This window comes from Centruroides vittatus, unplaced genomic scaffold (genome assembly GCF_030686945.1).
Source record: "Centruroides vittatus isolate TY-2023 unplaced genomic scaffold, ASM3068694v2 contig_1114, whole genome shotgun sequence".
Classification (NCBI taxonomy): domain Eukaryota; kingdom Metazoa; phylum Arthropoda; class Arachnida; order Scorpiones; family Buthidae; genus Centruroides; species Centruroides vittatus.
Genome location: NW_027120716.1, coordinates 1,371,414 through 1,387,409, shown reverse-complemented (window position 1 = coordinate 1,387,409; position 15,996 = coordinate 1,371,414). Strand labels below are relative to the sequence as shown.

Below are 15,996 nucleotides of genomic sequence, written 5' to 3'. Positions count from 1 at the left end.
TGAATTGTTTGCTGAGAAAGAGCTGGATAGATGTGAAGTTATCAGTTTTAGTATTTCCTCTCCTTCTGTAAGACATCTTTTTCGATCAGCCACATATTCTAAAATGTCACAAAGTGTAATCATCGTGACTTAAACAACTACGAAATCAACTAGGATTAATGTCGGATACAAATGCGAATAAAACGTTTTGACTACAGAGAGAAAAGTTATTAAAAAGACAACACACAAGTAACTCTCGTACGTTGTCAAGCACGCTATACCCTTTGTGGCAGCCATTTTGGTCGACTCATACGCCACCTATATTTACTGGCACAAGCGAATACGAAAAGTTTTTCCTTGATCAGAATTTTAAAATATTTTTTATTTTTAATTTACAAAAAATAAAGAAAAATTTATTTAAAAATTATCTTCGTATAAATATAAAAAATAAATTAACAAAATATTAACTAATACTACAATTTGTGGTAATAAATTATTTATGTATTTTTGATTCGGAAGTTGGCAGCGCATTCACATAACGCTGCAGTTTTCTCGGCTGTTTGGACGCCATTTATATTCGTTTGTAGAACAATATTTGTTAGCGTTTACACGATAAATATTTCAAGGTAGATATGTTATTTTTATATCTTTTAATTATAGTTGAAAAGACTTATGACGTTAAAGTTTTTAAAATTTTCTTATTTAATCTTTCATTTTCAAACGTAACCCTAATTAATAATAACCGCACGAGAACAATGACTACCGGCAGAACTCATAAAGATTTTGAAATTATTAGAAAAATAAGAATGTAATGAGAATGGAAATTATAAATTGCAATTGTAGAAAAGAGTAAATTTATTAATGATTTAGCAAATTAACCTATTAGTATATTAAATTTTTTTCTGTAATAAATTTTATTGCCTAATTCTGATTTATATTTCATTATTCGGTATTTGTTTATTATTCTTTATAAATAAATCTTTGGTTTATTGATTGATTTTATTTATTTATTTACATATTTTAAGGACTGTTTTATAGATTACTCCTGGTGAAATTTCGGGACTTTGAATATACTGTAGCCTATATCTGAACTCGGGACCTAGACGAATTCAACAGTACCCTACTTTTGGACTGGAGACGAAAAATAAGAAAGTTATCATATTTATGATTTCTTGCCTTTCGCAATGTATTCTATGCTATTTTAGAGTTTGTTTTCCACTTAGTGGTGTTCAACTGTTTGTGCTCTCGACGGATTCCTCCCGGAGGGGAGCCGCCGACAGGCAGCCCAGTGTTTAACGTCACTAGTTATTGATTCACAGTAGTTCATGAACAAAAAAAAAAAAAAGGAAACGTGTACTGAACTACAAGCAATGCCACCTAGTGGAAAACTCTAAAATGGCATAAATGCATTGTGATGAAAGGCAAGAAATTGTAAATGTGATAACTTTCTTATTTTTCATCTCTGGTCCAATAGTAGGGTACTGTTGAACTCGTCTAGGTCCCGAGTTCAGATATATATTCAAAGTCCCGAAATTCCACCAGGAGTAATCTATACAATACCCATTTTTCTTAATTTTTTAAGAAAGTAGTGTTTTTATTATATTTGTTTATATATTGAGAAAATTCAGATAATGGCTGCATTCAGCTGACTCAATAGTTCTGGAGCTGTTGTCTATTTTTCTGCTGAACACCCTCTATGGTAGTGCTCTTTCAGAACATGTTTGGTGTTTTGACGTCACATTTGGTAGCATCTTTCATTTACACTACCTCAAACTGATCGATGAGGCTTTTTGTTCCAATGCAATATCACTCATTCAGCAGATCCAGGTTGCTACATAATGGCTACTGATTTGCTCAGTTGCAACTGTTAAGTCTGCTGAACGCAGCCAATAGTATTCTATATGGTATCATCTAAAATTTTATATTGCCACAAATTTAGGGTAAACTGTAGAAGCTTACCATTATGTTTTTTCTTTTTTAAAAAGGGCATATTTGATGATATTTTTTTGGGGGGCAACACACACAAAAAGTGCTATAAACAAAAAAAAAAAAACATGGGACTGCTTACCAAGTGTGCACTGTTTGAGACATATTTGCTTAAGCTTGTTTCTGTAGTGGAGCAGCATGTTGGATGCATACAGATGCGTGCAAAATATGTCGTGTAACCTCACTTTGATGACAATCCATCATGTTACTACCTAGAAATACGTGGTACGATCCAAAAGTTCAGGGACTGCAGTAATCTATGACAACAAAAGCATGTATTTGAAGTTACAGCGTGTGAAATGGATTCTACCAAACCACCTCTACGTGTTCAGGTTAATTTCACCCATGTCGTGATTAAACCGCAAGCGCTGCTGTTTTTTTCCGGAGATAGTTACCTTTGTTCTGCGACGTAATAAAAGTGGAGTTTCAAGAACAACCTCCAACATTAAATTTCATCAGCGTTTAGGTAAAGTACCTACAGAGATTTAAAATTGCTAAGAAAGATGTACAGTGATTCTACCATGGCGAAGTCGAAATGTTGGAGGTTGTTCTTGAAACTCCACTTTTATTACGTCGCAGAACAAAGGTAACTATCTCCGGAAAAAAACAGCAGTGCTCGCGGTTTAATCGCATGACATGGGTGAAATTAATCTGAACACGTAGAGGTGGTTTGGTAGAATCCATTTAACACGCTGTAACTTCAAATTCATGCTTTTGTTGTCATAGATTACTGCAGTCCTCAAACTTTTGGATCGTACCACATTTTTCTTCACTGTGTGACATCTCTGGCAAAAGACTTCATATTTTTGGTTTGAACTTTGGAGGCACATGATAGAACATTGTTGTATTTCCTAACATGTGAACTGGACCTGGCTGTTATAACATGCCGAAAAGAGGTAAGTTAACTGCTGTCGGATCTGAAATATAAGTTTTTATTTTCCTGGCTGTTAAAAGTAAAACTTGCATTTCAATGACCCAACAACTTGTAACAAAGTCATGTGAAGCATAAAGGAGGATGCACACATGCGGCGCGGCAAGGAAAAGCGGTGTCGCAAACGCGTCTTTGCCGTGCAGCAGCACAACCACACAAGTGGCAATCTGTTTACATTTTGGTGCATGCTTTCAGTATTCAAGATGGCAAACGATACCGACACTGCCGCTATCCATGTGTTTACAAATTTTGTTTTGTAAGGCTTGTTTTATTTAGCTAGAAGATTTTGTCAAAGATTCGAATGAATATTTTGGATTAGAGAGATCATATTGGCAAGAATCTTGCCGAGATATTTTGTTGAATCAATAAAGTACTGATGTACAAAATAGGCTTATTCTTCGATTAAGATCTCTTGATAAAGAATACTATTTTGAGTAAGATTCGGTTGTTTTGTTCTTTGAATTGAATAATATATGATTACTGTATCTGTGTAGAATTTGTGTTAAATTTATTATTCTTTCCTCTTTATTCTGATGTTAGTTATCTCGGTTAACCATGTCAAACTTTCCGCCATTAAAACACCACGTGATTGTATTTTCTCTTGTGACTGCCAGATGAATTGTTATTGGCTGATAGAAATGCGTCTTGGCGGCGGCCGCCGCAAAAGATAGAATTCCACCAACTTTCGCGGCACGAAATAGACCTCTGCTGCGATAAAAAGTGACGTCATTCTGCCGCTTTTCCTTGCCGCGCCGCATGTGTGCATCCGGCTTAAGAAGGATCATACAGACTGATACTTCATCCATTGACTCAAGAGGACTCTTCTTTTAGGCTGTAGGCCTAAAAGGAGAGTCCTTTTGATGTTTGGAGCAACACAAAACTAGCTCATGTCAGAAATAAAAAAAAAAGGATGGGACAACTGATGATGAATTCAGTGTATACTTGGCCAATGGCAGTATTTATATATTAATTTGATAAGCCTCAAATACTGTCCAGTTTTGTTTGAGAAAATGGCAAAGGGTGTACAAACATGGTTTAGATATCAAAATAAAACTCATACCCTGTAGATGTTGTGGAGTGGCAAAAGTGTAATGTTATGTCTGTGGGACAAACATGTTGAGCACGCCTGTTCCATCAAGTGATTTTAGTTTTTTGTTTTCAACTGTTAGAACAATGTTTCTCAACTTCTACTCTGAATTCCTGCTTTTTACTAATTACACATTAATTAATTAAAAGACTTTGTGTTTTTTTTAAACATGACTAATGTATTTTAAAATTATAATGAGAAAATGTGTGTTATTAAAATAAATGCCTTTACTGTACTTTTCAACACTAAAAAAGACGAGAGAAGTTTAATAAATTGGTGCTGTGGTCAATATCAACAAAACTAATAATTTATTTTACCATTATTCCATGTTGATTCTAACACTCCAGTTTATCACTTAGTGCCAATTGATGGATTTCACAACAAATATACCAACAAAAGAGTAAACTCAAACATCTGACTGTTTGTACGTTCAAGTTTTATTTTCAAAGTCCACGACAAGGTGATTGCCATGAGGCAGGCCACCACTATCATCAGATTAATTTAAGACTGTCAGTTGAAGTTGAATTGGTCTTAAGAATGCTAAATTGCAACCCTGGGATCGGATGCAAAATTGAAAGAAGCCTCATGGTACTGGAGAACAGGAGACTCCAATTATCTGCATACAGATCCAGAAAACACTTGCAGAATTGGTGATTTATGTGTAGAACACCAAATTCAAAATTAGCTCATTGACTGTATTTTAATTGAATAAAACTGTCAATTTTGACAAGTTTCTGCTAATTGTTTAAATCCACTGGAACTCTGGTTTGAGATGAGGAAAGACTTTCCTTGACTGTACAAGGATAAAAATATTTAACCATAATAGCAACCTCTGTACCTGCAAAAAGATTGACATTGTCTGCTTTTGAAAATAAAGACACAAATAAGTTCAGGAAAGCAATTTGAAAAACTTTTTTCAGTGATAGTGCAAGAACTGCCTTAATGAAACAAATTGTAATAGATATTTCAATTTGTAATTTTTCAGTTATTACTGTAAGATTTTATTAAATTCATGTTTGTGATTTCTAGTGTACTTTGCCAAAAACAATAAATGAAATTAAATAGAATTATCTTTTTCAAATTGGAATCTTGGTACAACTTTAAGTAATTATTAAAAACAAAAACCTTAATAATTCCAGCATTAAAAAATATTTAATAAAAACGTTTTCGACTGTTTTAAACAGCCTTCATCAGTTAAAACGAACTCAAAAACAAAAAGAATGCAGAAAAAATAGAACTCAAGCAAATATTTAAAATTCAAATTAATTCCAAAGTAAAAAATGCCGTTCTGGATAAGAAAATAACAAATTGCGCATGCGCAACATATCGCAGTGAGAATAAAAATAAAAAATAAAACAAATAACAAAAATTGCCACAAAAACCTGTCTATTGCAAGAAAAAATGTTATGTACTGCGGTAAAACGATCTCCAAGCCGTGGACAAAGCATCAGCGTCTCTATGGTTAATACAACCGGTGTTAACGTGGGCTTTGTAGATTTCTAGTTTTTCTAAATATTTCAGCATTTGTTTGTTGGTCGTGGCCTTAATAATAGACGCTTTGTCCCAATGAATGTCAACATCTTGATGTTTAGCGAAAGCTGCTAAACTTAAGTAGTACCCAAACTTTTATTAATGGAGTATCTATGCTCCTTAGGCTTAAGGAGCATAGATACTCCATTAATAAAAGTTTGGATACTACTGTACTAGCAGCTTTCGCTAAACATCAAGATGTTGACATTCATTGGGACAAAGCGTCTATTATTAAGGCCACGACCAACAAACAAATGCTGAAATATTTAGAAAAACTAGAAATCTACAAAGCCCACGTTAACACCGGTTGTATTAACCATAGAGACGCTGATGCTTTGTCCACGGCTTGGAGATCGTTTTACCGCAGTACATAACATTTTTTCTTGCAATAGACAGGTTTTTGTGGCAATTTTTTGTTATTTGTTTTATTTTTTATTTTTATTCTCACTGCGATATGTTGCGCATGCGCAATTTGCAGGACTCGCAATGCGTTATTTTCTTATCCAGAACGGCATTTTTACTTTGGAATTAATTTGAATTTTAAATATTTGCTTGAGTTCTATTTTTTTTGCATTCTTTTTGTTTTTGAGTTCGTTTTAACTGATGAAGGCTGTTTAAAACAGTCGAAAACGTTTTTATTAAATATTTTTAATGCTGGAATTATTAAGGTTTTTGTTTTTAATAGTTAATTTTCCAGTAGCTATTTTTGTTTATTGCACTTTAAGTAATTGTAATAGGTTGAAAATTTTTACATTTGATAAATACTTTGAGTTATATTCACTTTAATGTTAAATTTATGCTTAATTGGAAACTTGTTATCTTTGAACAATAAATTATTTAGACTAAAGGTTCAACAAGGTCTTTAAGAATCCTGGCAGTGATTCCAACATATTCTGGAGGAATTGTGTCAGAAATTGCCAAATCACATTAAAAACCTCATCGTAATCTGTGTCAAAAAAGACAAAAGTCTTTAAACACTATTGTTTCTAATAAAATTATCCATGTTAGCATTAGAATTTGTCATTTATTGTGCAATTATTCAACTCAGTAGATTCTAGTATTTTGCAACTTCAAGATTATTAAGATTGAGTATTAAACATTAACATTGAAACTATTGCAGTCATGTTTACTTTAGTTAAACAATCTTGTATACTTCCAAAAATATCTAGTTCTGTTATATTTAATGAAGTTATTACAATAACAGCAGGACTCCCATTTGTCCTACTTTTGGCTGTCTTCTGTTAGCATACCTCCACTTTTTCTATTTTTGAGTGTAAAGTTTTGGATAAATATATTTTTGTTGTTTTTCTTTATTCATTATTCTAGATTGCATCAAAAATTCTTTGTAGAGATGTGTTTTCAAAATGCTCTAGCTTTTTTTCATCATAGTTTGTTGTCAACATCTTACAGAAATGAATCAATTGTACAGTGTCACATATATAGTGATTCCTCTGGAAATTCAAACAATTTTGTTAGACATTTTGCCACTTTTGATTTTATATCACAATATTGCAATCTTCCATCTATCCATTACTCTGTGCAAATGGCCAACATTTACTGGAACATTTCACACAAACATTGTCATGCATTATTTTGATAATTAACAAATTTGTGAGGTTCAATAGAATAGTTAACTGCATTCTGTCAACTTTCATAAATCTGAGAAATAAATAATGATTTGTGATAAACACATAAATCATAAATTTATGTGTTTATCACAAAAAATTTTTTCCTATAGTAGTTTTCAAACTTTTATTAAAAAATAGACATTTTCTCTAAAGATAGAGAAGTTGCAATTTTTTCTGCTACTGTTCCAACTTTTATAAGAATATCTGGCATTTTCAGTTTTTATGTACACAGTTATGAAAATTGGTTTCTGTTTAATTACATTTTTTAAAAATTACTGTAGTCAAAATGTTTTGATTTTGTATTTACAAATATCTGGGTATCAGCATGCATAAATTTTAGATTGCTTTTTTTATGATTTAGATGCAATTTGTAAAAATTACTATTTAGTCCAGGGGTGGCCAACAGTTTTTTGCCCCGGGCCGGATTGGAAAGAAATTTTTACACGGACTGGACGAAATATTAAAATTAAATCATGTTAAATAACAGAAGTTTCTGATTAATGCGCAATGTTATTTTACAATGTGAAGAAATGTACAAACAAAAAGAAAGGTTGGCAGGCAGGTGGCGCTGTGTGTCACACGTCAGTATAAACAGAGTGACATGGTGGAATGGTAGATGAGTTTCAGTGAGTGTGGAGTCTTTCGTTCTTCAAATAGTGTAAATTTATAACAGATGAATGCAAAAGTTGTAAATCTCTACAATGGAATTTTTTTAAAACATGAGGTATCGCGAATCCATTCCACCAATTATTGGAAATTAAGTAGCTAATTTTGAAAAATTAATCGCGGATAAACCCATTACGTGGGCTTGGCCCACGGGCCATATGTTGGCCACTCCTGATCTAGTCTGCCAGAAAATTGTATTCAAAAGGTTTGTTTTATAGAATATGCATTGGATACCTATATTATAAGTGACAGATTGTAACTTAACAATAAAAATGAATAAAAGGTAAAGAATGTTGTTGAAACATCCTATGCACTGGGATGTCATGCCAGGGGATGTAGGCTTCATTGTATATTTCATGTGTATTGTACAAAGTGTATTTGCACTTTTATAGCTAATGAAAATGAAGCAAACTTTGTTTTCTTTTAATTTTTTTAATATTTTGATTGTTTAGGAATCTTTATTATTGTAACTTTAGTGGGTTTTTGCAGTATATAAATCATGCACTTTTGATTGTTACTCAAACATTTTGACATCTAATTAATTTTTTTGATACTAATTACAGAAAATCCCTGTTAGTTTGAAATTCAAATGTCAAAATAATTGTAATTTCAAATTACTCAGTTTTGAATTATTCGAGAGTTGCCATGTAACTGATATAATTTATTAGCCATATTCTGTTTGCTTATGTATATAGAACACTACTGTGAGGATAACATTTAAGAAGGGATATTTTAATATTTTGATAAATTAATATTTTAAATATAAATTGTAAAAACAAGATATTAGAAAAATTATCTATCCTTGTTATCTGTACACTTCCTCTGAATCAGAGAGAGAAGCAATGTAGTTCTTTCAAAACTGATAGTTAAGTGAGGCATCAAACTTAACTATCAGCCCAGAAACACTTGACTTCCCCCTTGTGGTGGAAATATGGTGAAATTTTCAAACAGTACCATTGGTGGACCAATGAGTATATAAGGGAAGGGTCACCTTCGACCAGTGTGTAAGTTGTGCTCCCATTACCTTTTAGCTGCAGTGCTTAAGTCATGCATTAGCCATAGTACCTGTTCATTTTGGCACCATTGCCGAGTGTCGAATAATGGTTCTATAGAACTCCCTACTTTCCATCTCCAGATGTTGTAAACACTCCTGACATCATTATTATATTTGGATATATTGTAAACAGGTAATAAATTGTTATTTTTGATGTAAACTCTATTAGGTTGAGGTCTATTGAGTATTTAAAGGTCTGTCTGTCTGAACCTCTCCATTTATATTTTTGTATAATAATTTATTTGTTGTTCTCATTTTAGTTATCATTATGTATAGATTTTAATTAGTCATTTAAATAAATAGTTTATTATATTCTAATTTATCTAAGTACCTAACTCCATTGTTGTTTCCACATATATTGTCAATCTGTATGTAAGGTAAAAGTAAAATCCTCCTATATTTTATGCCACATGAATAAAATTAAGTTTAACTACAAATTGCAAGTTAGGACATGAATAACAATTATCCTAACTGATGTCAGGACTCTGACATTAAAAAGGAAGATTTCACTGATCTCCCCTTGTTATGATCAAACTATTCTAATAAAAGTCGCTTTTCACATTTGGTATCAGGAGTTTGGGTCTATCCTGACAGAAGGGCGTCTGATCTTACACTACTTTTGTTAATTAATAAATAGTTTAAATTGAATGTGGGTGAGTACAAGCTATTTACATTCAATTTTAGTTGCCGGATGGGTTTTATAAAAAGTAAAACAGAATTTGTCAAAATGTAGTCCAAATTATTTTTGAAGTAGCCCAAAAAGTAGTAAATTGTCCAAATCTAGGCATAGAGCCATACAAATATCTGTCCACAATCTTGCATTCCTGAAACCTAGCTTTATTTTATGAGAAGAGAAAAAAAGGGTATTCCATAGATGACAATTGGAATGTGTTACTGTAAAAGCAAAGCTATGTTGACCAGATTAGATCTGTTTGTCTAGCACTCTGTTTTAGTATGGAGGGATGTGAAATTCAATATAAAAATAACAGTTAATATACTTAAATCACAGTTAAGACAAAATTTTTATTTTGAATTTCAAAATAGCAATATTTCATTCTGAATTAACATCAGGAATCATGGCAGTGGCTCCCTGCCAAGTAATATAGTCACTGACTAACATACAGGAATCAGAGGTGCCAATTTTTAGGAGTTGATTTCTCTGCCCCCAAACACCTGAAGTAATTCTGAATATCTTGTTCAAAAGAAAATTGTTTTCTTAGGTAGTGTGCAAAATTTCAAGATTTTCTATAAAGCAGTTGCTGAAATATAAGCAATTGAAAAGTGCAAAAATTGCTGTATCATCTTTTTCTCCTTCTTTTTCTTCATCCGGCACTGCAGACGCTTGTAAAGGAAAACTACTGGGTCTAGAAAGCTCAAATTTTAAACTTAAGTCTTTCTTGTTATCCTGCCAAACTTCCTGGTTGATAGGTCAAAGTTCACATGAGTTTCCTTAGAGCTAATTCAGTTTACGGCTTAATTTTATTCTTATAAAGATAAAATTGCATGGAAGCGAATTAATTTTATTCAAAATGTTACTCAGAATTACAAATGCTCAAATTTATGTGAATTAAAATGTTTTATAACACTTTTTATAAATGGCTTATCGAAAGTGTCTGTCAGCAATATGTTTGGTCACATTGAAATGAATATTGAAAGTGTTCAGTTGGCAATGCATTAAGTCACTGAGCACCAACCAATCATATTTCTTGATGTAATAATACAATTATTAAACAAAACATCTCAGATGTTTTAGATATAAACTTCTATATTTCCAGTATATATCTATATCAGGACAAATAGTATAGTCACAAACTAACAGGGTTTTTAACTATCCAAGTTCAAATTAATGAGGATTTCCTGCAGTTGTTTTTATTTTTACTGGATGGAGCTGGCTAATTTTTAGTTTACTACTATATGCAATTTGTAAAATCATATTAATTTTTTAAAATGCTTGCATATAAGTAATTTGCTTGGTTTATTTTTTATTTGTAGTTCTTGTTTATTGCATCTATTTCAAACTGATACAAAACCTTCTAGAATAAATTTAATTTTCCTGAAAATTATATTTACAATTAAGTGTATTTGTGAAGATTTTTCTTGTAAATAAAAAAATTAATAATCAAGATATCTGTAATATAAGTGTATGAAAAATAAGTAGGCTTGTTGTTGTTTACATTTGTATATGATGTTTCTTAAAATTGTTGCCCTTTATTCTTTAGGAAACCCTGAATAATAGATATTTCTTGCTCTTTTGATTTTTACTTAACTAATTTTGTTATACATAACAGGGAAAGTAGGATAATCAGTAAAAAAAATAACCCTTTAGGATTTTTACATTTTTAGACTCGACATCTTGAAAAACAAAAAATTTGATGTATTGTATAGAGGGTAATGTGAATGGGGGGACATGATTTTGTTTACCCACGAAGCTTAACTCTTGTGTCTTTTGTCAAATATTTCTGAAATTTTACAGGGAGGTTTGTGTATTGGGATTGATAGTGATATATTCTGATGGTTAAAGGTCAAGGGGTGGGGAGATGAATGGGATCATGTGTCACATCTCGATGGGTTAGTACTTAATAAAGATTTTATTCATTATAAAAAATTGTGAATGCTAATAAAACCCAAATTAAGCTTTAATAAATCTTTATCCTCAAATTAAGCTTTTTCCCCATTTTATAATTATATAAAAAGTTTTTTAATAAAACATCATAGCAGATGGCACCACATGAAGTTTTACATGATGTTGCCAAGAAAGTCAAGCAAGTTGTTGCTGGATTTTTTAAAATTACTGTAGTTTAACTCCAAATTCCTGTCATGTCAGAGTTTTTTAATAATTCTTTTCTTTAATGAGACTTTAATTTTAGCTTTATTTATTATGCAAAATTTAATTCTCTAAAGCATTTGCAATAGAATAGGCATTCTTTCTCTTATTTCTCTGTTGTAAAATAATAGAACAAAAATTTATTTAGAATTTTTCTAATTTGAATTAATAATTTATTGCTGTTATTCATGTGTATTGTTTGTTTAATGTGTTATAATAACTATATGAATAAACTAAGTATATGCCAAAAAATTTAAATAATTGTATTCATTATGATTGTTTATAAAAGTTGTTGTTTTATAAGAATAATAATAACAACTTCATTTTACAGTTACCTTGACTTCATACAAACTCATGATGGCACCGGTAAGTCAATTTTTTAATTTATTAAAAGTTTATTGTGTGTAGTACATTATAAAAAAAGTTTGACTTTTAGATACATCAAATTTATCAAAACAAAGTAATTGATAAATAATGTATAGTGTAAATGGTACAGTAATTGGCAATTTGAAATTTTAGCCTCTCTAATAAGAGTGCTATTAAATCTATTCTGGAAATATTGCATGGCAATTTAATAAAAGTTTCTACTGTCAGTACATAGCAAAAACTCTCATGGGGTTTTTGTTGTTGTGTGACCAATAACTATACAATTTTGCATTTTTGTAAAACACATTTTGGAGTAAAGTATTTGTAATTTCTAGATGTTTGAAGTAGAAAGGCTATTTTAAAAAATTTATTAATAAGTATATTTTCTAATTTAATATTTGCCGTAAGGAAATTTTTATTTTAAAACTTCTAATTTGTCAATAACTGTACCATTTACCCTATTTCTATTTTTGAGTCTCTCTCAAAGTTGTCCTGTGTCCTACCTTTGTGTGTAAATGTCCTGCTTTTAGATATAGGACTTCAAAATCAAATAAAATGCAAGTGTGTAATCTGTATATTTATTTGAATTTAATGCTAATAAAATATGGTTTTGAAAGCATAAGCATAGAAAAATGTATTGGTTAAAACCATTTGCCTACACTGTATGCAACAAAATGTACAGATGAGGCAGATTAAAATTATATATATATATATATGTGTGTGTGTTTGTGTGTGAAATATATCTCTAGCAATATTATCTATTTAGAGGGTTTCAAAGGAATCTTATAGGGATAACATTTTGCAATTTTTATTCATGCATAGATTTATATGACATTGCAGTTTATCTGGAAATCATTAAATATACACACACGTAAGTACTGTAAATCTCATCTTTAGTTCTGTTCTATGTTTGTGTGCCATTCCACATTTTAATTGATATTAGATACTACTAGATAAACTTGTATAGTATAGTGAAAGCTGATAGCTTGTAATTCTGGTCTTTCTGTGTAGTGATTCTCGGAGAACTATTTACAATGAGATCTTGTTTTACATGGGGGTTATATATCAACAGATACTGCATAAAATGAATGTGTGCTCCATCACAATTTAGTTCCTGATGATTGCCTAGATCAGTGGTCCTAACTTTTTCAGTTGCATATTTCTTGGCAACCAATTTCTGTAAATTATACTTTTTTATATCAGCAAAATGTCTAGTTAATATATAGTTTAGTTGGTTATTATATGTTGTAACTATATATATACAGTGAACTCCCATATAACACACTCCCCTATAACATGACGTTTAAACTTGCATAATATCTGATAATGCATGTCTTGTATAACATGATTTTCTATAACATGGAATGTATCCTTGTATTGTACAGGGGTCCACTGTAAATAGTAGTTTATTATTCCATTGTGTTTTAATCTAATTATTAATGTGGACAGACAGTGCATATGCATTGATATTTACATTTAAGATACAATTAGTATGTTAAACTCCATGCCAAATATTATATAATAATATACACATACATTGTTAGACAGCATTAAAATTCTTTTTTATAATGAAACTACTTTCAACAATACAAAATTGTTGTCATTAGGTTAATTAACAGAACATCACTATGTTTATCGAGTACAAGTAATTCCATTGTGAATTTTGTTTAAATATTTAAACATTGAGAATCTTTATACTGCAAGAAGCAATGTTCTGTTCCAAATTCCAGATGTTCATTAGACTGATGACGATTTTGTATTGTTGAACGTACTTGTGTTATAAAAAAGGATTTTAATGTCATCTGACTGTGTGTGTGTGTGTGTGTGTGTGTATTTATCAGTAAAAGATATGATGGATTTAAGTAAATAAATCAGATTACATAAACTACATTACATCATTTGTTACTTTAATTTATTAATAATTGAAAAGTTTTAATGTTTTGAAATATTTATTAAATATGCAACAGGTATTCTATACATAATGTTCAGTTTGCCCTCTTAGTGCCCACTGAGTGGAAAATCCAAAAAAGAAAAACAAATGTTTGCTGTAATCCTTGAACTTGTTTTGAGGCATAGTTTTTGAAATCAGATTCAACTGATGTAAGATAGTCTTAAGTCTGGAAGTGTGTTCAACTTACTACAGTATTTATTTTTATAATGGTATAAGAAAAGAAAACCCTCTCCATTGGTTTCATATTTGTAAATTACAACAGAAGTTTAAGTGCCTTGTCAGGAGGTTGTTCATATTCTTCTTTGATGTTTGCTCAAAAGTTAATAAGGGACTTTCCTTTGAATTCAGTTTTTAAGTAGTATGGTGGAACCTGGTTAACTCAAATCGGTTCGGAGATAAAAATTTAGATGTTCAGTTAAAAGATTTGCATTATGGAGGTTCAGCTAAAAATCAAGGTTTTGAACATTGGTTATTAGTGATCCATAATAATCCATATATGACATGATATTCGTCAATGTAAACCTCTGTGTTTTCCAGAAACTCAAATGCTTAACCAGATGGGTAAATAAACTACTAAGAAATATTTTTCTGAGTGGTTGATCTGTTCATTCCTAAGTGTTTAGTAAGGGTTTTTTTAATTAATAAAATTATGATATTTTGTGCCTAGAATAGATTGTTTTTTTATCACAAAAAACCTGATTATTATATTTTTTAAATTTTTGTTGCAAAGATTAAAATTTTTACATAAAATTGAACCACAATTGTTTTTTAAATCAAAAATCCATTAGCAATCAAATAAAACAAAAAAAAGTTTAACACTCTGGCCATCATGTGATACAATGTTTATTTTTAGTCTACATGGTTTCTGCACTTTATAAAAAGTTTGATTAGTTTATTTGATATGGATAGTTTATGAAAAACTGTATCAAATTTTAACTTTAACCACTTAAACTTCTACCATACCAACAAAAATATTAATTTAATCTAACATTTTCAGCTTGAGCAGAAATATTTAAATCTTTAAGAGAATATTATAACCTAAATTAGTAAAAAAAAATTCAAGATGATAAATATCCAGTAAACCTTCCTGAAGGGAGAAAAATCTTCAGAATGGTATGTTTTTAGATTAGGTATAAGTGGAAATTTTTCTAATGTGGAAATGAAAGATTTTTGGCTATGAAGAACATAACCTATAAAAAGCAGATAACTAAGATTCCAACTTGTAAACGAATAAATAGAATTGTTCCTAGAGATAAAGAGCATGGCTGGAAAATGATTTTAAGCCTTTTCATAGAGACAAAAGTCATGTGACAAAAGGACATATGGACACAAGGTCTATTTATTAGTCTGCATTGGAATTAACCAGGGGGAAAATCAAATACTTTTAAGAATTGAGAACTTTCAAGTATTGAATGAGTTTCTGATAACTGTATTCTTGAGAACAAGCAACAAATAAATTTGCTGAAGACAATGAAAATAATGTAACATATTGTCATTTTGCCTTGTATGGAGGAGTGACTAATTAGTATCAAATTGATTAGTTGATCAACATTGTTGCTGATTATAGAGATTGAAGTGTAATGATTAGAGAATTAAAATTTGCCAAGAAGTCAGAATAACTTTCTCTCTGAATTATTGTAATATGATTAGAATTTTTGATGTTAGCATGAGACACTAGTTCTTAGTTCTAAAATTTGCTTGTTCAGTTCTGTGAGTTCATCCGTCACAAACAAGTTCTCGGGAACAACAAGAACTTGCTAAAATCAAATAGTTTTCAATTCTTGCATTCAAATACTCTGCATCTTTAGCTAGAATTACTTTGAATTAATTTGGATTAAACCTAGTAAAAAATTTGTATGTAAAAGTGATTTTACTGTAAAAAAATGAATGTAATTATGTGACATTTATCTGGTATAGTTTAAAGAGTTTTTAAAAAATTCTAAAACTTGTTCAGAACAGAAAAAAAACTTGTTACAATTCCTGTTTACACAAGT

At 30.6% G+C, this 15,996-nt stretch overlaps 1 protein-coding gene across 1 annotated transcript in view; it reads left to right on the top strand.

Moving 5' to 3' along the window:
* The first annotated feature begins 502 nt into the window (after positions 1-502).
* LOC136977700 (RNA-binding protein lark-like) overlaps positions 503-15,996 on the top strand; it is a 47,162-nt gene continuing 31,668 nt past the window's right edge. The window contains exons 1-2 of the mRNA XM_067273245.1: positions 503-605; positions 12,017-12,051. Coding sequence (XP_067129346.1) covers positions 12,040-12,051 — 12 coding nt within the window. The 5' untranslated portion in view covers positions 503-605; positions 12,017-12,039. The remainder of the gene's footprint in view (positions 606-12,016; positions 12,052-15,996) is intronic.